The following is a 21489-nucleotide window of genomic DNA, read 5'->3' as shown; positions in this document are numbered from 1 at the left end:
CCTTTTTTCCTTCGTTGTCCTTGCTTGCAGTGTAATTCGAGGTTGCAGCCGGAACGTAATAGTTTTAAAGCGTCAACGCGAACTGTGATAAACTGTGTACGTAGAATCAGCAGTTTGTTTATAGGCAGGAACGTTTTTGTACTCTGTATACTTACTGTATAATGTTGAAGCTTTAGTTTTGCTCATATGCAGTTATGTTTTGATGTCCTTATGTAATGTCTTGAAGCAGTGCCAATACTGCAGAACCATCAGACCATAACAGACGAGTTACGTGTTTTGTTAACAAAGGGTAAACATACTAAAGCAATACTCTTACTTGGGTATAGTTTGACAAAGTGTAAATACGCATTGTATGCTTGCATATATAACTGTTACAAAATGGCGGATTTTATTAAATATTTAGAAAAGTACAGCAAAAAGACATTACCACAATCGGTGTATGCGTTCTTCAGCCAAGGCTCTTATGACGAAAACACTCTACGCGACTCAATTCAAGCTTACCAAAGGTAAAGAACTTTAAACTAATCATTAAATGTTGTAATGTCATAGAGTACTGTAGGGTAAAATGAATATCATGAGCACATAAAATCGTATATTTGCTAATCATGTATTTAACAGTTAACAAGCGCATTTAGAGTCGTGAGGATACGGTTATATACTTTGTTTACAACCAAATTGAACGATAAAGTGCATGAGCCGAAACGGATGTTATGCTTATTTGATACACGCTGGGTTGGACATTTAGCGGCAATACAACTGTGTGCACAAGTTTGTATTCTATATACGTTGTTGAGGTATGACGGCGCGCCATGGGAATTAATACGTAATAAAGCCAGAGTACGTTCTGCTATAAGTGCTTGTTAATCAGTTACCAATTAGGTGAATATTTGCACACGGTTCCTCTTTTATGACATAGCAAAGCATAGGTTCTGGGGTTCGAAACCCGACGCTGTCATAAAATGTGCGTATATGTATTAAAAGTAATCACCCACACAGTTAGAGAAGTTGTAACTCGTAATAAAACAGGACACCCGTGATATAACGACTATCTTTGCCCCGTCGCGATGAACAATTACATTCATTTGACACTCTTATTATACAGTAGTGTGGGGGAATATGGGACACCGTTTCGTTCTATTTTCTCGTCCAATTTGATAGTAAACAAAAAATATTCGAACAACTATAAAACTATATCTTCGCGACTCCCATAGATCGTTGCTAATTGTTTAAAACAAGATTATGATATTTTGATATTATGTTAAATGTGCCCCTTACTATAATCCGTTATTTTTTAACCCATTCCGGATATATTTCTAGGTACAAGTTAGTTCCATCTGGTTTCCCAACTCAAACATGTGATTTTCGTACTCGAATTGAGTTCCCGAAACGGGGGATTTCCCTGGATCTAGAACTCCCTTTCGGTTTTTCCCCTGTTGGTCTTATGGGTGCTGGTCATAAGGACGCTGAGTTAGCTACAACTAAAGGTATTATGATGTATGTTTTGTTATGGCCCATTTTCGTGCCCGCTTACGAATTACCACGTATGTAACTTTGTGGAGAATTTTCGTGACTGAACCTTCGCGTCAGAATTTTTTTTCGGCCATTTTGCATGTACCACGTTAATTTTGACCAGCGCCATGGAAAAGTACTGTCGTAGTCAAATGTTTTGTGCGTATTTTCTCTAATGTAAAGATTTTCTCTAATGTGGTTCGTTTTGCAAAAAACTTGTACGAAATTTCTTATCGGACGCCGTGGCAAAGTGGTTCACCTGCTTCCTCTACACTATATACGCCCTAGAGTTTACAGATGGTTCAAATAAGGCTCAAACGCGCTACTAATGTTGGCGTATGTGTCTTTGGAAAAAAACTTAACGACGACGTACTCGCGACGTCGGTTCTCCAACCCAATGGTCTCTTACGGGTTGTCTAATTAAAAAAACAAACAAGTGAAATTTAAATGTTCTTATATATGTTTTAGCTGCGGAGATTTTCGGCGCTTGTGCCATCCTAAGCTCCCACAGCTCGAAAAGCATCGAAGAAATTCAACAAGCTGCACCGGGGTGTATAAAGATGCTACAACTTTACGTTTACTTGTCCAGGTAAGTTTAAAGTTATATTAACTGGTATAAAGTATTGTAATTCATTTCCAGGTATACGAGGTGTCGGTTACAGAACACCAGTATTTCTGAAGCGGTTATACGAGCTATGTGAAACAGAACACCTGTGTTATAATGACTGTGTTTAAAGTTATAGTATTCGTTATTAAATATTGTAATTCATTTGTGGCGATTACTTGTAACTGAACCTTGGCGTCAGAATTTTTTGTTTGTTTTCTAGAGAGGTTTCTGAAGCTTTAGTTCAACGAGCAGAACGTGCCGGGTTCAAGGCAATTGTTGTTACAATCGATGGTCAAGTGCGTGGTATCAGATACTCTACTATGAGAACACCATTGGGAAATGAGTATCAGTCGGGCAACTTTGGAAGCGAGGAAAAAAAGGTAAAAATTACAAAGTAACACGTGGTAACTTGTGAGCTAACATAAGGTGTATAAAACAGAACACCTGAGTCTATAGAGTGTTAATGTCCGTGCATTTTATGAAGCAGGTTCTACATGCACGCAGTCATTGCTCAAATAAAACTATTTTAGTGTTGGTGATTGAAATATACAGGTAATAATTGTACGACGAGGTGGCCGAGTGGTTAAGGCGATGGACTGCTAATCCGTTGTGCTCTGCACGCGTGGGTTCGAATCCCATCCTCGTCGTTTGGGATGTAGCTCAGTGGTAGAGCGCACGCTTTTCATGTGTGAGGCCCCGGATTCAATCCCCGGCATCTCCATTTTTCCTTTTAGTAAATGAACAAGCGTATGTGAATTATCGAACATAGCAGTTAGCATATAACACAACTTTATTTTTTCTCTTCGAATGTCATAACAAACAACAAATTCTTTAAAACCATGAAGAGAAGGAAATTAATAGTAAAATGACAGCCGTTATACACACGAAGTCAAAACTATAAAGGTGTCCGAAAAGCGCTGATGAAGGCGCCAAAGCATGGTTGCTAAACCATCGAACCAAATAAATGATATATAGTAGGGTGGGGGAAGATGGGACACCTTTTCATTTTGTTTTCTCTTTCCATTTGGTAGTAAACAAAGAACATTCAAAGAATTATGAAACCGTTTCCTTACGACTTCCACAGACCGTTGTTGATTTTTCAAAACACGATCAGGCTATTTAAAAATTATGTGTAAAGTTGTCCCATCGTCCCCCACCCCACTATAAGTATTAAAGTGAGCACTTTACAAGTAGTTGTTGTGAATTTCTTTAGTTACTTGCAAGCGTTGGTTTGGACGTTGATAAAAGACGACAAGGCATCGGGTACGAGATTAAAGACCCCAGTCTTACGTGGGACGACATTAAATGGCTGAGGTTGGATTTTGCTTTTACTTTTTTAAAGTATAGCAGCCAAAGGGCTTAGATTTTTTCTGTAAAACAAAAATGATAAAATTGTGGTATCTTGGATGTATGCACAGCATTTTAAAAGAGGCGCCCATGGCGTTTTATAATACTATAGGGTAAAATGGATACCGCACATAATGTACCATGGTTCACATCTATTCCTTTAACAATTAACAATGCTATTTTGGAGTCGTAAAGACATGGTTTTATAATTCCATTAATATTCTTTGTTTACTCCCAAATGGGACGATAAAAGAGAATGAAAACCCAATTCATTTCATCTAACCTACTATTATACAACGTGATTATCATTTAGGTCAATCACTGACTTACCTATTATACTGAAGGGAGTATTACGTGCTGATGACGCAATAAAGGCTCTTGATTATGACGTGGACGGCATCATGGTATCCACACACGGGGGAAGGCAGTTGGATGAGACACCTGCACCGGTATTAGTGACGTCACGAACCTATGACCTCATGATATTATGTTTTTAATATAATTTATTTTTAAAATCGTGTGATGCGAGGTGTACGAAACAGAACACCAGTGTTATAACGACTGTCGCTGCCCCGCCGTGCGAGGATAAATAAATTACATTCTTTTAACCATATTAGAATTCCAAACTTGAATCGGTGTAGCCCGCTGTCAACACTTGGATCTTCTTTTCAGATAGATGCACTCCCTGAGATAGTGGATGCTGTCAAAGGAAGGTTAGTTATATTTGTGGACGGTGGCGTGAGGAGCGGTGATGACGTATTGAAATCGATTGCTGTGGGAGCCGATGTCGTTTTCTTTGGAAGGCCAATGCTGTGGGGACTGGTTTGGAAGGTACGTGATATAGTAGAGTTGGGACATCTTTAGCAAGTTATATCCAAATATCCTGAAAGTGTTTTAAACAATTCACAACGGTCTATGGAAGTCGTGAGGTCACGGTTTTATAATTCTTTGAATGTTCTTGTTTACTACCAACTAGAATGAAAGTTGTCCCATCTTCCCCCACACCACTATATGTTTTGATATACTTGGAGCTAGGTGTGGATGCTTGATTATTGGGTCATCTGTCTTTGGGTATTGGGCCAAGTCCACGTTTAAATTGGTCTAACATAACATAGGGCCAAGCGGGCGTTGAAACGGTTCTACAAACGTACAAAGATGGGCTCTCTACTGCCATGATGCGGAACGGGTTATCACGATTAAATAACATCACGCGAGCAAATGTACAACGGTGCAATGTATCGAATACTATAAGCAGTCCAAGACTATAAACCTTTACCATATTTCGGTTCCATTTTAATATAAATTTTCCAAAAATAATCAGGTTTAGCAACCCCGCTTTTATTTAAACTTTGCCTCTTTTACCCAGAGCATGTTTAACGATTTTACCCAGAGCATGTTTAACATTTAAACAACTGTTTTGCTGGTAATTCCCTTCTTCGCTGTTTTAACTTTTAACTAATCAAATTTTTGTTACTGTATTCAAAGAAAGATTTAATTTTTAATTTATTTTAAATGTGTAGTGTAATGCGGTTGCGGTCGTACTCGCCTTCATTTATTTATTCATATTCGTACGACGAGGTGGCCGAGTGGTTAAGGCGATGGACTGCTAATCCATTGTGCTCTGCACGCGTGGGTTCGAATCCCATCCTCGTCGGTTGGGGATGTGGTAGAGCGCACGCTTTGCATGTGTGAGGCCCCGGGTTCGATCCCCGGCATCTCCATTTTTACAATATCCATGGCTATATTTATAATCGGAACCGTAACGAACTCTAAACTATTAACATTTCTCCAAACTCTTTGTCAACACCTTAATTTAATTGATCTCTAAAAAAACACTCCGTACGGTTATTTACTCTCTTTTGTTATTGTTTTTATTTGATGTCGCAAGGATGAAACAACTTTTACAACGAGAAATCTCGCTTTACAAAGTGCCGTAATTAGGTTTACATACATTTTGGTCGGTACTTTATAAGTGGCCACGCTGTAAGCTGGTATGACGCACCATAGACCTTTTGTTTCACTTGTAACTCCCGCTTACACAACGGACACTTTATAGGTACAAGTATGACTCACCTTGTGTTATTATTTGACTCACTAAGGAAACTCCCTACCAGTTATTAATGGCTTCGAATTTGAACCATCTTTCGTTCAGTTTGTATGGGTTTGTGTGTATGACTGTGCCAGTAAGACAGCTTCATTTTTAACTTGAAGATGCGTGTATTTATTTATTATGGCCGGTTTTAATGCGGGTTTTGTTTACTCTTGTCCATATTTGTATGCAAGTCGTATGTCGTATACGTATTAATGGTTCTAATTCAAATATTATAGGTGCGGGAATTTGTAAAAGTTGCAGTTGTACGGTTTAATAGTCAACTGAATTCCGCAAACTTGGTAGAATGGGGAAAGACGGGACACCTTGAGCACATAATGTTCAAATATCCTAATCGTGTTTTAAATAATTAAAAACGGTCAATGGCAGTCATGAGGATACTGTTTTAAATGAAAAGGTGTCCCATCTTCCCTGGGCCCCAAAATCCGCGAATCTATTTAAGTTGTGTAATGTTTCAATTGAATACTCAAGGCGTTTTGAAAATCCACTAATGTTGTAATAGCTGTTGTTTTTTTAACAAACTTTTTAGTTTCCTTCCAGGTCAAAGTTCGTTTTATATTTGTCGCTCAAAAGCACAGGTTCCAGACTGTAGGTATTAAATATCATGTCTATATGTAACTTAAACCCACTGTCCAGCAGGTGTAGGTGTGTTATATGAAATGTCAGTTATTGTGTTTTTCTCTCAGGTTACATAATACGAAAGCGTTTTTAGAAAGGGAACGTTTCGCAATCTTTGGAAAACACTGAAAATATTTTCCCGATATTTTTACTCATCGTGTGGTGCAACGGAGTATAGCAGATGTTCCTCTCTAGAGATAGACTATACAGCTTAGTTGGTATGCTATTACCGTTTAAATAATTGTTGTTTTATAAAGGTCCTCTTTTCGTTATACAGTTGTTTCATGTTTTACCAAAGGCGAATGAGTTTACGCTCAGTTGATTCGAACTTACAAAGAAACTTAACTTAATAAGCGGTCCCAATTAAAAACTTTTTCACAAGAGTAAAACTATGTTTCGTATGTATAAGTCTTATTGGATATCAGATTTTTAAGCTATTGTTTTGATGTCATAATGTCTAATGCAACATTAAGTCTGTATACTGCAAACCATTTGTAATTGGCAGATTTGAATGTATGGGTTTTAGGAGTCTAGACTTCGTGTGGTTGGTTAGATTGTTTTCAGCAAGATTGTGTCTCGTTGTTGATATAAAGAAAACACTGAATCTTTAGTCGGCAATAGAGTAATTAGAAATTAACTCTGCGCCTTACAATTGCTTTGGTTCTATCGTAACCTTACACCAGCATTCGAAGTAATATTAGCAGTGTTCTCAACCGAGCACCTTTGCCAATAGTAATACGAGACTTTTCTTCGAGCAAGCCAGACAGATTGAACAATACTCGATCTCAGGTGAACCTATATGCTGAATAGACATGTACAGTGTCAGAATGTCATACACAGATTCAATTGTGTTTCAAGTGTCATGGATGGCAGTTTCTCAGTGAAGGTTAATTTGAACAGAGTCTGGCGCCGCCGAAATACATAAACAACACTTTTGGACCATGTATGTTCAGAAGAGGTGTAGTTCTGTGGGTTAAGACCGTTCGCACATAATATCCCATATTTCCGAATCATATTTTAAATCTACCAAGTAACAACGCTAGTTTAGAGTCGTTAGGACATACGCAGTAGCCGATCGATTATTATGGTTAGGTAAGTATTTTTCAATTGTAATTTATAGCCTATAGTGGGGTGGGGAGGATGGGACACCTTTAGCACCCAATATCCAAGTATCCTGGTCGTGTTTTACACAATTAAAAACGGTTTATGGGAGTCGTGGGGATACGGGTTTATAATTCTTTGTTTACAACTAAATGGGACGAGAATATGGAATGAAAAGGTGCTCCATCTTCCCCCACCCTACTGTATGTTTAAATGCATTTGCAGTCGAATGCTTTGCTGGTATTGCTGTTAACAATACATCTTCTGTAAACAAAAATACTTCACGAGAAAATCTAAATAATGTGGCGTAGTAAGACAGTGTACGGCTTATTGCTTGTGGTAACTGAAATAACATTGTGTTTGTGTGTTCACCAGAAAGAATGTGTTATTTATGCCAGAAAAATATCACCAATATAAACATAAGTGGCAGTGATAAATGGCTGTTGACAATATTCAAAGCGCCCTTGAAATTCCTCGCGCGTTTTTCATTGTTCATTGTTATTGCGTAACAAACGAAATGCCAAAGACAATAGCATGTTGTTTTAGAACACGGAACGGGCTCTAAATGCCTAATCGGTCGCACGGTCTCGCTATCGTTCGATTTAAACGGGATTAAATTAGCTCGAATTGCGCCAGTTAAAACTTTGTGGAAATCCCACTATTGTAAATATTGTCTTATAAATTATGTTACACGAGAGCACCATTCAACCTATTTAGGTCATAACTTGATACTGAGTATAAACAAGCGAAGCATATAAATGATTTGATTGCGTCAATTATTTTGCAACTCCGAGCGAAAAACGATTTCAGAAAGCGTCGTCGGACGGAATTTTTATCGATTTGCTCGATTACTTGCGGCGCTCGCGAGTTTTCTTTCTAACGTTGTTGGCATTCTTTCGTTGAATCGTTATGTGTTTGTTTTTACTTTGTTGTCGTTTTATGGCTATTTACAATCGAGTTTTCGATTTATTATTGGTTTGCTGATGAACAAAAGGCAAAGTGCAGCGACTGCATATTTGGTAGTGGGCTGTTTTACAGTTTATGTGAAAAAATACCGAAAACGGGTACAAGAACTGAATAGATATAGAATGTTAAATTTTACGTTGTTTGTCAACAAAATGTTGTTTATTTGGAAGTACAGATGTTATCTTTTACCAAGAGTGCCTGTAAAGCCGGAATAATATAAAGATATACCAGAACTGAAAGCCGTAATAAGTTATAGTGTTTATATGGCAGATTAACATTATCTACGAAAACATTTTTATTTAAATTGTTTTGTTTTAACAAGCATATAGGTACTAAGGCTTTGATCTTCACTAGTTAAAACTCCCTGACAGTCACATTCGTCTATATATCAAATTATTCTACCGGACTATAACAGTCACCTCTGGAAACCGGAATAATTTTACAAAAGAAGGTTTGGAGCGGTGTAAAAGATGCTGAGAAGAGGAGACTCTTCTGCAAGTGATTCTTCCTCCAGAGGAAGATCACCTCGTCCGGTTTCGTTCCCAAACGCCCAACAGCACCCAGGGTGGAAAAATTATGATCTGATAAAAAAGTTCAAAGATGTTTCGCTTACCAAGGATAAAAGACCAAAACGTCATAGTCTCACAGATTCTGAAACATCGGATGTTGCTATAGCAGTCGGAAGGTAATTTTATCTGTTTTCTGATGTATTTAGATCCCAGTATGAAAAAAATGTATTACACAAAACGAGTTATTTTAGATGAAAATCTGGCAAAAATAAATTGTTAAAAAAAGGTTCAATGCTATTACTATTGTGGGTGTACATGTATAAACTTGTTAACTACTGTTATAAATTTCACATTCATGTTTTACATAAATATTTAAACAGCATTTGTTTTTAGTACAAGACAGCCAGCTGTCCCATTATTGGTGAAACGGCAGTTAACAAAAGGTCAAAATGAGCAAAAAATGCGGCAAATTCGAAATGATCTCAACAACCTTGTGTCTAAAGACATGAATCCGGTTCAACAGCAATACGTGATTGATTTGATGACGGAAATGAATGTGGATCAGGTATTTTTATGCCATATATATAATTGTTACATGGTTAATTAATATAATTTCTGGTATTTTTAGCGCACCTGCATGTTATACTAGTAAAGTAGGTTATATTTCTGCCATAGTTAATCTCTTGCAATTTCAATGTATTTTGCAGCAATAGTCTAAGACTAATTATGAATGTTGTAAAATCCGCAGTATTTTTACACTGAATTTTTGGTGTGTTGGTGAAATTTAAAATTTTAAAAGATTTTACTCTGATACTAACATCTGTTTACTAAAAACAAAGTCCATTGCTGTCGACATAATTCAACAGTATGATGTCATTATCCAGGGCACAGCATATGTACCCAGTAGGCCAGTAGTGAAGGATATAAAAACCTATTCCATGCATACTCATGTTTGGTGGGCGCCTATGCTAACATCTGTTTACTATTACCTTCGACATAATTCAACATTGTGATGTCATTATCCAGGGCACAGCTGAACAAGCGGTCCGTGACACACATGGCCGGAGCATTGAAGCTGCCAGAGAAACAATATCCAGGTTACTGTCCAAGAAAATACAACAGGAACACATGCTTCGTGTTCAAGCTGCTGCAGCACAGCGTGCACAGAATGCTTATCTGCCCGTTATACCACAAGGTAATGTTGGTAAATGTTTTTATTTTATGCGTGGTGTTGCCTATGCTTGTTTGTATAGACACCTACACTTTATAGCAGAGTAAAGTTCTTATTTAAATTTGGTGCTAAAACAAATGATGCCACCTCTATTTTAAAGTTTGTTGATACTGCTAATGTACAAGCTACTATTTTTTTTTTTATTGGCATAACAGTTTTCTTGACCATAAACTTTTTCCACAGACATGAGGCCTCGTGGTCATTATGGGTCCATAGAATCAGTCAACAGTTTGCCGCAGCGTGGTAGCCCTGATGGTGCAAGCAGCAGAGCGGACAGTCCACCACTATCAGGCCCCAACTCTGTGAGACTTCTCTCTGGCATACCACCATACGAGAGCACAAAAAGCAACCAGAAACAAGCAATTTACATAGACCAAAACTACAACCAATTCGCACGACAGTTTCAAGTCGAAAACCCAGGTTATGAGCAACGAAAATTACCCACAACTTCCCCACCTCTATACCCAAGCTGTATCACTACTTCAAACAGAAACAGCGGTTCGTTCTCTCCACAGAGCTCTGATGCAGGTTTGCAAGGTAAATATTTAGAAATAAACTATTTCAAAGCTTCACTTATACTTCCCTACCGTTTTTACCAAACTTATATAAACACAGAGAAGGCAGGAAAAGGTGGACACACAATTCTTTGAAACAAATTTTACCTCATTGGTTGTTTGTTTACTTAATAATATAATGCGTAAAATTATACTGTATGCCTACCAGTCTACCTACCATGCCACCCAACGTTTGGTGCCATAACATAATGCAGCCAGTATCGTTTTATCTTTATTACAACATATTGTCAAAATACATATAAGATAACTTACAAACCCCAAAAATTCCATACAAAACCACTAAAAGCTTCTATATTTACACACTAACAACACTGTATTAAATATCCTTTTTACTCTCATTTACACACACTGTTATGTTAACAAGCCCACCCATGGGACTTGTGGCAATAAATGTCCCAATAAACCCATTAAGGACATAATACATCGATTAATATATTAGGTCAATCACCAAGTTACCAAGCGGTCTCCAGGGATGCTGTACTAAGAGAGCAATTACTTACCGGTAATTACCAAACTGCTCACGACAGGTAATAAATATTTTACACTTTTGTTTAAATTGTTTATACTTACTGCATTGAATAAGGTTTACAAAGATTTTATGCTTTTGTTTTACCTACCTATAGAAAATGATCTTTAAAGATATCTGCAATAGTTGTACTTTGTCTATTCAATTATTTTATGTATGTTTTGTGCAGAATAGGAGCTGTTTTATTTAAATGAACAGCTATTCTGTTAAAAAAAATGTAATTTCATCATATTTATTTAGCTCTGTTTCGTGTATTTTGCAAATGCAACTGTTGTTTAATATGATATCTATGTTTATATTCCGTTTCACCCGGCTGTAACAACAGTAGAGCGTAGAGAAGGAGGTTAATATGATGTCTATGTTTCACCAGGTCACGTTTGGTCCATGCTGAATGTAAAAAAAATGTAAAAATGTAATTTTTTCATATTTTTTTAGCTCTGTTTCGTGTATTTTGCAAATGCAACTATTGTTTACTATGATATCTATGTTTTATCAGGCCATGTTTAGTCCCGGACGAATCATCCGGTGACACTGGGGTCAAACAGGGTCATGTACAACACATGATACAACTCATGTCACCGGGAACTTCACCTGGCTCTATACTGACTACTAGTGGTGGGAAGGATATGATGTCTATGCCCAACACAAACCCGCACCAACCAATCATAAAAAGTAAGCTTTTGTAAAAATTGACTGTATGGAAGTTTTATATAAACAAATCTATGGTTGAAAAATGGTTTTGGCACATTTTGATGGCTTTTGAAATGCCATGCCCCATGGTGTGTATCATTAAAAGTGAGTTTTAATAAAAAAAAACATTATCAGATGAAAGTATTTAGATCAAATGAGATGCTTTTATATGGAATATGATCAAACCATGGGAATTTTACTGAAAATATTTGTCCGCATGCTTTGTCCATGTTAAACTAAAAGTCTAAAACCATGGCAAATTAAAGCAAAAAAAAAAAAAAAAAACAGTCAATAAAACAGACTATTACTGGTAAAAACTAAGTGAAAGTTTCAGATAAAAACGTGGCTTCTAAACCCGGCTAATTGTCCCATTGTGCATTTCTCTTTTTCAACAACAGTCAGAACATCAATATTTTTCAGGTTCTTGTACAAGTAGTCCTTTCTACCCAAGTCAAAACACAAGACCCCCACCCAGCTATACAGTTGCACAACAATATAAGAAAATACAAAACAGCCAACCTTGTAAGTTTATATTTTATCTTGTTTTATTACCCCAGTAAAATCTACAAAATTAACGAACTTATTTTTACATTTTCTCTATTTGCTGATTTTTCATCACAATTCTATGTTTGCTGCCTAAAATTTTAAACTATTTTATGCAAAAACTTTTATGCAATTTTACTGAGATTAACAACAGCTTAAAATTGACTGAGATTACCAAAACAGTCCTCAACATTTGTTCAATATATATATATATATATATATATTGTTTTTAATGTTTTAAACAACATTATATTCCAGGCACAGCAAACAGCCCAAGTTACACGAGTACCGAGCCAATATATTCAGACACCACTTCCTATACAACACAACAGTGAGTTAATTACTTCCTGTATTACCTTGTTCAGATCCTGGCTCTCCTAATACTGCCACTTGTAATGCTAGACCAGTTAATCCTATAAGTTTATAAGTGTGTTGTCGTTTTGGACCGTTTTGGATTTTTAATGTAATTTTTTGTTTATATAAATACAAATCTTAAGTCCCTTGGCATGCACCCTGTGGGACTCCAAAAAATAAATAAAATAGAATGTACATGTACAATGTTGGGGTAACATGCAAATTGCAAACTCTGGCCTATATTTCAGGTCTAGTTACACTGTGTGTTTAATCTATTTAAATTTTAAATATATATATATATATTATTTTGTAATACTGGACCATTTAATTCTATAAGTTTATAGGTGTATTGTCGTTTCGGACAGTTTTTGGTGTGTTTTTTTGTCCATACTTATTGGTAATTCTGGCGTATGGGTCCTGGGGCAAGCCATTAATGGATTGTAGAAACCTAATTGTCTGAGTAACAGTGCAACTCTGGCCTAAATCTTAGGCACCCTGGTGCACCTTGCTGTATGACCTAGAATACAATAATAAATCTCAGGTCTCATAGCGTACCCAAAAATAGAACAGTTCCTGTACCTATTCTACAAGTATAATCTATTAAAATTATTAAACCTATAATTTCCTAACAGAAGGTGTACCAATTCACCAAACTCAGCAATCAACAGCGCTCTTATGGGTAACATTCAGCCCCATACTTACGAGTACCCTTCTAACCCCATGTATATCTGCCCTGAGGGTTACCCACGTACCCACCATGACGAAGCCCCCGCTATCCAGCGAACCCAGTATTTACCCCCACCCTCGGACTCGGGAAGCCCAGGGAGTTCTGTTGTTTCATCTTCTGATAAATCAGATTACATGGCTCACCAGCATTATGCGCAGACTAATGTAAGTAATGTTTAATTCAATATCCGCTTTTCGAATTAGAACACAAACGCCGAAAAAACCTCTTACACAGTTAAAATACATACACTTACATATACCAATATATTCATATACTTATTTTAGGTTAGATTTTGAAAAATATTGAATTTAAATAATAATTATTAAATGCTTGTACATATATCAATAAACAATATGTTATTAGTGAAGTTTGGGCCAATTGGCCAAGTTGTCATAATCTGTTATACACCGATAGTGATATATATATAGTATACCAGATATAATATACATATATATATATTGCATTAAATTATTGGACAGTTACTATGCTTTTGCTGTTAAATGTAATTCTTACATTTATTTGTTTAATTTCTTTCTATTTTAATTGTGTCTGCACTTTTATGTGGTCACTTAACATTCACATATTACATGTGGTATTCCATATGTCTGGTTTATACATTAGGTTCCCATATATGCCCTCGATGTCTAGACTTCATGATTGAGTTAATAAAGCGGACACTATAAATACATGTCTCTCTACAATATCAATCCTTCACCACTTATATACAGTTACTGAATAAAATGCAATGAAAACGCACTGTTTAACCTAATATTCCCCAATTTCAAGCATTTTTTCTAAATTTTTTTAACTTTTTTTAGAAATCCCGTCAAATACTGCATTCACCACAAAATGTGAATCCAAATGCAAAACAGAAACATCAGCAGCATATAACTGGACAGGAACAGAACATTGGTATGTACTTTGATTCATTACTGCTTTTATACAGTTTATTTAGATTAATCAATATAGAACTTATTTTTCCTCGCATGGGGAGGCGTTATAACACAGTTGTTTTGTTTCATATACCTTCTGCTCGCCCTAAGAGCATATGTATAACTTTCGCTGTGTATTTTTCATGTATAGTTGTATTATAAGCAGTAATTAAACCAATTAACATTTCCTCAACAGATGCATATGGTCAAATACATGGCCATGCAAGCCCTCCTTATTCCATGCAAAGTAAAAGCAATTACAAACAACAAACCCCATCACCTGCCTACTCTAATAAAAGGTGAGATTTCCACTTTAAAACTTATGTCAAATAAGTATGTAATACTCCAGAATGGTGTGTTTTTTTACATGCTAATATGTCTCTACATTAACAAACATAGGAAAACGTAGGTACAAAACAAATTGAAGCATTTTTATTATGATACACGTACAATGCTTATGCCACATTAATCAATGAGGTTCCCTATATTTGACAACTATGCGTGTAACTTTATTTTTACAATGCGAACCCAAAATTGACTAAATTTTAAAAGACCATGAGTCCATGACCTATATTAATATTTGCAATATTTCACCCAGGGACCCACCAGCTTACACTGCCCAAACCCCCACCCCATCCAACCCACAACACAACCCCAGACAGATGAAAGTGGACATAACAGCCGCACGTAAATCGAACACTGGTCCTCGGGGCGGAAAACCCAGTCCCACGCCCACGGTGGCAAACAATTACCTTAACGCGGTCGAAAACGGTTCCGAAAATCGCAGCGTCGCAGTTTTACGTCACCCGAAAGAACGAGTTGAGTCAGCGGTTCGTGCCGCACGCGTGACAGGCAACAGCAATAAAAGACATTCAGGATCGTATTCTGCAGCTCCGTGTCCGAAACAAATGACAATAGCTGGTTGTAAAGGGACGCCTGATACTTCTGAGCCACCCCCGCTATATAAGGACGATACTATGGAAGAAAAATCAATTAGAATGTCACCTGTACCTGTAAGGAGAAGTTTTAAAAGGTCTTCGGAAAAACATAAGACAAACAAGTAAGTAATATGTGTTGTATGTGTTTTTGTCCCGTAAAAATGTATGTAATACTAATGTCCCTGAAAATTTGTGCTTATGTATATATAAATAAAGAATCTGGTTTTCTAACTCTAAAAAAAATCAGCTTTTTTGGTAAAAAAAAACAATTTAAATTTTATTATGAAACAAGTTATTATACGATGCCATATGGCAGACGGGATGTTGGTATATTGAAATTTACATATTTTACCACAAAACCTATTTACTTATCCATATATGTTTGGCATATTACTATAGTATGTACATTTTTAAGTAAATAGTACTAAAATATTTACAATATATTACTAAATATTTGCATTTTTTAGTAAAACTGCATCCGATTCGAATTCCTCCCTTGACGAAGAAGACAACATGGAAGAGCCAGAGCAAGAATGGGAGACGACGAATCCGGAGGACACTGGGATGCAGGTGATGAGCACAAGGACGAGGAGGATGAAGAAATATTCCCCAGAAGCATTCAAGTTTTACATGGAACAACATGTAGAGAATGTGATTAAAGGATACAAAGCAAGGACCAGCAGAAGGTGGCAGCTTGAAAAGGAAATGAACAGTGTAAGTTTGGTAAAAAAAAGATTGTGGGGGTTAATGTAATCTTATTCTAACTATATGAGTGAGATTATATCCATGGGTGTAAAGGTCCTTGGGTTTTTTTAGCCTGCTGTTAGATGTTTATACGAACAAAGAGGCTAAAATTTTATTTATACTTATTCACCAGTCACTACATTAATTAATTAGGTTCCCATGTTTAACAACTATAAGTTTTAACTACATTTTAGCAATGCCACCCAAAATTTTACTCAAACTTATGAACATACCCCTATGCCTAGTAGCCCTAACCCCTATTCCAACCCAATGTTACACTTTAAACCAGTATAGGCTATATATATATATATATAGTAAAGTGGGGTAAGATGGGACATCTTTAGCACATACTATACCTAAATATCCTGATCGTGTTTTCAACAATTTACATCGGTCTATAGGAGTCGTAAGGATACATTTTTTTTATATTATTTGAATCTTTTTTGTTTACTACCAAATGGGTGGAAAAATGGAATAAAACGGTGTCTCATCTTTCCCCATCCTACTATATACACAGGTATTTGATTTAATAATTTTTTAAAAATCTTTTCCTCTTCAGCTTAATCTTCCCGAAGAAACGAAGACAGGCATGCGACAAATGTTGTTTAAAAAAGAATCGAACTACATCCGATTGAAGCGGGCCAAGATGGATTTATCAATGTATGATATGATTAAAAGCATTGGAGTGGGAGCTTTCGGAAAGGTAATTGGTTTAGGAAAAATAATTGTTATGTTTATTTTTTTGTTATGTATTTATTTTGGTTATTTTGGTAATTATTTAAATAAAGTTTTTCAATTTGGTTTTGTTATGGTTTTATTTTCTTATAGATTTTTTAAACTACAACTTTCGTTTGATAGACCATGTATTATTTTTTGATGTGTGTCAATTTACAATTTATGTTTTTTATTCTTTCAGGTCATGCTGGCAAGAAATAAAACAAGTGATAAATTGAATGCTATTAAGTTTCTCAAAAAGAAAGATGTTTTAAGAAGAAATCAGGTTGCTCATGTAAAAGCTGAAAGAGATATTCTATCTGAAGCTGACAATGATTGGGTAGTGAAGTTGTATTACACTTTCCAGGTATAATATTCATTAATGCAGTAACGCATTTTACATTCTATTCTATATGGGTGAGGTCCTTGTTGAGAAACTAGGATTTAAAAAGCGAAAAGGTCTTACCCAACACTCAGGCACCAAGGTAGTTTCATCTACCTAAATAGAAGGGTGTTTTACCTGTGAGGATGCGACTACCGTGATCTATGTATCTCATAGCACCGTAGTACGACGTAATTTACCAACATCACACAGTCCTGAAAGTTCAAGTATAATAATTTTTATAGTTCTGTTTTTTTTGCAGTTTAAAAAGTATATTTCTATAACCGTTTAGATTATTTTAAAATGTTTGTTTGTGTAAATAAACCTTCTACCTCCACCCCTAGGACAAGGAAAATTTATATTTTGTAATGGATTACATACCTGGTGGTGACCTCATGAGTCTGCTCATTAAAAAGGAGATTTTTGACCAAACCCTTGCAAGATTTTACACAGCAGAGCTTACGCTTGCATTGGAAAGCGTGCATAAGATGGGATTTATACACAGGTGTGTTGTGTATTCGGATATATTTTTGTAAAACATTGGGTGGGATTTACACCTAACACCTCGTACGTTACCACATAATGTGTAAAGCCTGGAGTGGGATTTACACTCAACATCCTGTACTTTAAACATGGGGCGTTACTGACACCAAACAACCTGTACTTTAAACATGGGGTGAAATTTACACCTAACACCTCGTACTTTACCACATAATGTGTAAAACATGGGGTGAATGAAATGTTACCCCAACTTTTGCAACAGGGGCACCATGTTCAAAGCCTAAAATAACTTTTACCCTGCTGTTTGATATCTATACAAACAAGCAGAGCCAATGTATATTGCATTCACCACATTAATCAATGACAATAAGGTTTCCTATGTTTGACCACTTTGAGTGTCTATATCTATCATATAATAATACATATAGCTCTGTATATCATTATCATATAATATACAATATATATAACCCTATACAATTATAACAGAGACATTAAGCCAGATAACATACTGATAGACAGAGATGGTCATATAAAGTTAACTGACTTTGGTCTTTGCACTGGTTTTCGATGGACCCATGATTCCAAGTATTATACAAAGGGTAAGCTAACTTAATCCAGTGTTTGTGTTTAATGTTTTTCGGGGGGGCTCTGTTTAGGTTTTAGTTCTTTTTTTTTTATTTAGTTTTTGTCGCTTTTCAGTCTTGGTGTTTAATGTTTTTGTTTTTTTTTGGGGGGCTCTGTTTAGGTTTTGGTTGTGTGTTTTTTATTTAGTTTGTTTTCGGTCAGTATGTTTGTATTTAGGCCAGATCCAACGTCTACTCTGTTGTGTTTGTGTTTGTTTTATATTTGTTGTTTTTGTCTTGTTCGGATCAGACAGTTTTTATCTGTTGTGTGGGTCACTGTGTCTGTTTTCATTGAATTGCAAGATAGTTCTGTTAGTTCATAGCAGTTTTGTTTTTTCCTAATTTACTGCTTTCCATGTGAATGTCTTGTAAAATAAATAGTAGCCATTACAAGACAGTTTTCATTTTTTATCCCAAATTTAACCCCATACTCCCAAACACAGACGGCCACTCCCGACAGGACAGTATGGATTTCAGCCACGAATGGTCGAACGTTCCGTTAAAACCACTTGATCTGCGGCGTTGGCGTGACGCCAATCGTCATGTGGCTCGCTCTCTTGTTGGCACTCCTAACTATATAGCTCCGGAAGTTTTGTTAAGAGAAGGTAATTTCTTATTTTTTCCACCTGTACTTCAATCTAATAATGGAAATAATAAAGTGGCAATCTAATATATCAATCTAATAATAAAAAAATAGCAATAAAAATTTCATGCACAACAACTGGTAAACTTTTGTTTTTGATATATGAAAAGTAATTTTGCAAAAATTGCCAACTTTAAAGTCTTGAAGTTTATATACCTATAAACATGCAACTAATTATATGGGCTCTTACTTGGTATCCAAGTTTGCTCATTCTTTTACCCATTTGGTGCATTCAGAAGGGTTTACTTGTTTGAAACCCCTAGTATTTATAAAAATAACCCCAACCCCTTTTTACCCAGGTTACACCCAAATGTGTGACTGGTGGAGCGTAGGGGTCATCCTGTATGAGATGGTGGTTGGTAGCCCCCCGTTTCACTCCGATACTCCTTCAGAAACACAACTCAAGGTAAGGTAGCCCATTGGTCCCTGTATATTCTATTCTATATGGGCGTATTTGACCCATTACCTCAGCTCTCAGACTGCTTATTGGTGTCTTAATCATTTTCATGGTCGTAACAATTTTCGATTTTTGGTAAAAGGGTGGCATTGTTAAAATTACACTCAAAGTTGTCAAACATAGGGAACCTTATTGATTAATGTGGTGAATGCAATATACTTTGGCTCTGCTTGTTTTTTTATAGACACCTAACAGCAGGGAAAATCTTGAGTGGCATTGTTAAAATAAAATTACACTCACAGTTGCCAAACATAGGGAACCTCATTGATTAATGTGGTAAATGCAATATACTTTGGCTCTGCTTGTTTGTATAATGACTTAACAGCAGGGTAAAGCTCTAGGCTTAAAAACATGACATGTCTCACTTGTTTCAAAAGTTGGGGTAACATTTTACCGTAGGCACCCCTAAATTTATGACCGGGGATGTTATTTTCATTGTTAGTAAATAATTAACATCCTGAAGAGTTAGGATTTGGGATGTAGGCTTATTCCTTTCGTTGCATTCTGATCTTGCATCTTCCTCCTTTCAGGTGATCAATTACAAGAAGAGCCTCCGCATCCCCCATCATGCACAACTTGCTCCACAAACAGAGGATATCATCCGGAGGTTTTGTTGCGATCAGGGTGAGAGGATCGGGTGCAAGGGAGGGGCTGAAGAAGTGAAGAGACACGAGTTCTTCGCAGGGATTACTTGGGAGAAATTGAGGCAAATGAAAGCACCCTATATTCCAGAGGTAAGAAAAGTTTTCTTTTTTTGTAAGGTCTTTTGTGTATTTGTGTACCTGTACCTCTTTTCTATTTTGAGTATATATAACTCCTATAAAGATGTTATACTTTTTTGCATCGTTTATATAAGGTTTTCATATAGTCAATAAAACTGCAAAAAACATGCTAAGTAATGATATTTTGTTCATTTCAGATCAAGTTTTCAGAAGACACATCCAACTTTGACCTACCCCCTGGAGGAGACAGTTTTTTCAATGTTGGCAAAGAAGCCACTTTAAACAATGGGACTCTGAAACTTGGGCCAGGAGAGCACGCCTTTTTTGAGTTTACGTTTCGTCGCTTTTTCGATGAAGACGGACACGCACAAGCCAGTGTACCAAGGGGTTGTTACGAAGATCCCACTTTTGTGTAATGCTTAATTTTTTAGAGCATTATTTTATTGGTTGAATCTATTTTTTTGTAATGGTCAAATTTTAACTAAATGATTGTAAAACAAAAATTCATTTAAAGATTATCAAGAAATACTGAGGTTATTTTATTCATCTCAAAATATTTTTCAGTAAATATTTTATTGTACCATCACAAAAATCATTTCATTTTTAAAATGTACAAAGTTTTTTAATTTTCTTCTGAAATTTTGAACATTTTAATGAATATATAAAATATGCTTTGTTGTTCAATTTAAGATAGATGGCTTGAAACATTTTTTAATTAAATGGTCGATTTTTTGTACCCTTTTCGCACACGTATACATTTACCTATCTTTCAAAAAGGCAGGCCCTTTTTTATTCACATTATTTAAATTGTGTTTTTCCCACAACCGTAAAATCGTGTCTTAATTCTGCACAGTAAAATTAAAACTTTTCAGTGATTTTTTCCACTTCTGTCATTTTTGGTTCTGTCTTAATTCTGGTACTCTTTAATTCTTTACCTTTCTAATGTGCTTTTATTATTTTCTACAAATCATATACAAACATAATGTTCTGTAGTATTTTCGTTACCTTTTTAAATTCTTAATGATAATAGTTGCAATTTTCTGTGCGTTTACCCATTTTTGTTAAAAATCGCACACTCATTTAGTTTTTTTTCAGATCGCAATTTTCTGTGCTTTAACCATTTTTTTTCGGAAAATCGCACACTAGTTTAGTTTTTTCTTGATCGCTTTTTTCCTGCAGAGTTGCAGGTGTGATTGTATTTACTTGTTTTTGGTACTTGGTTTGCTTTTAGTCATTGGTGCACCCCATTCGTACTACCATTGGTTTGTTTCTTATTTTTGCGTCGTAAAAAAAACAAATTTAAAAACTAGTTTCCTTTTTTTTATGGTATGATGGTATAACTTGACAGTGAGCATGGGGTGTATGAAACACCATTCATAGTTGTATAAAGACCCCCTTCTAGTAACTCCACAACAGTTCT

At 36.0% G+C, this 21489-nt stretch overlaps 2 protein-coding genes and 2 non-coding genes across 5 annotated transcripts; all 4 read left to right on the top strand.

Moving 5' to 3' along the window:
• The first annotated feature begins 55 nt into the window (after nt 1-55).
• Nucleotides 56-7542, top strand: LOC149734982 (2-Hydroxyacid oxidase 1-like). Of its 2 annotated transcripts, none has more exons than XM_089880287.1 (8): nt 56-506; nt 1318-1484; nt 1978-2098; nt 2337-2496; nt 3330-3430; nt 3777-3912; nt 4136-4294; nt 6260-7542. In XM_089880287.1, exons 1-8 carry the CDS (start codon nt 379-381, stop codon nt 6266-6268), a joined length of 981 nt encoding a protein of 326 aa, XP_089736413.1. In that variant the 5' UTR covers nt 56-378; the 3' UTR covers nt 6269-7542. The 2 variants fall into 2 exon arrangements, with proteins under 2 accessions (XP_089736413.1, XP_089736412.1); XM_089880286.1 differs by lacking the exon at nt 6260-7542 and adding an exon at nt 4579-5035.
• On the top strand, nt 2682-2763 carry Trnas-gcu (transfer RNA serine (anticodon GCU)). The gene has a single exon. It is a non-coding gene; the product is annotated as a tRNA-Ser (tRNA).
• Trnas-gcu (transfer RNA serine (anticodon GCU)) lies at nt 5036-5117 on the top strand. The gene has a single exon. It is a non-coding gene; the product is annotated as a tRNA-Ser (tRNA).
• A 659-nt stretch (nt 7543-8201) lies between the features above and the next one.
• On the top strand, nt 8202-21378 carry LOC149734981 (uncharacterized). Its single transcript, XM_089880233.1, has 21 exons — nt 8202-8943; nt 9161-9332; nt 9794-9962; nt 10182-10535; nt 11013-11100; nt 11596-11771; nt 12210-12311; nt 12591-12663; nt 13319-13577; nt 14232-14325; nt 14542-14644; nt 14944-15405; nt 15751-15997; nt 16587-16730; nt 16944-17108; nt 17468-17628; nt 18111-18223; nt 18691-18852; nt 19190-19296; nt 19878-20081; nt 20267-21378. Exons 1-21 carry the CDS (start codon nt 8729-8731, stop codon nt 20483-20485), a joined length of 3789 nt encoding a protein of 1262 aa, XP_089736359.1. The 5' UTR covers nt 8202-8728; the 3' UTR covers nt 20486-21378.
• Nucleotides 21379-21489: the final 111 nt, after the last annotated feature.

This window comes from Ciona robusta, chromosome 6 (genome assembly GCF_009617815.1).
Source record: "Ciona robusta chromosome 6, ASM961781v2".
In the NCBI taxonomy this organism is placed as follows: domain Eukaryota; kingdom Metazoa; phylum Chordata; class Ascidiacea; order Phlebobranchia; family Cionidae; genus Ciona; species Ciona robusta.
Note: the sequence above shows the minus strand (reverse complement) of the source record. Positions and strands in the feature narration are given on the sequence as shown.

Coding starts and splice junctions, on each gene's coding strand:
- LOC149734981 (XM_089880233.1), top strand. CDS start 8,729: ATGCTGAGAAGAGGAGACTCTTCTGCAAGTGATTCTTCCTCCAGAGGA. Junction 14,645..14,943: donor CCTGCCTACTCTAATAAAAG/GTGAGATTTCCA, acceptor TATTTCACCCAG/GGACCCACCAGCTTACACTG. Junction 20,082..20,266: donor AAGCACCCTATATTCCAGAG/GTAAGAAAAGTT, acceptor TGTTCATTTCAG/ATCAAGTTTTCAGAAGACAC.
- LOC149734982 (XM_089880286.1), top strand. CDS start 379: ATGGCGGATTTTATTAAATATTTAGAAAAGTACAGCAAAAAGACATTA. Junction 2,099..2,336: donor CTTTACGTTTACTTGTCCAG/GTAAGTTTAAAG, acceptor TTTGTTTTCTAG/AGAGGTTTCTGAAGCTTTAG. Junction 2,497..3,329: donor TTGGAAGCGAGGAAAAAAAG/GTAAAAATTACA, acceptor GAATTTCTTTAG/TTACTTGCAAGCGTTGGTTT.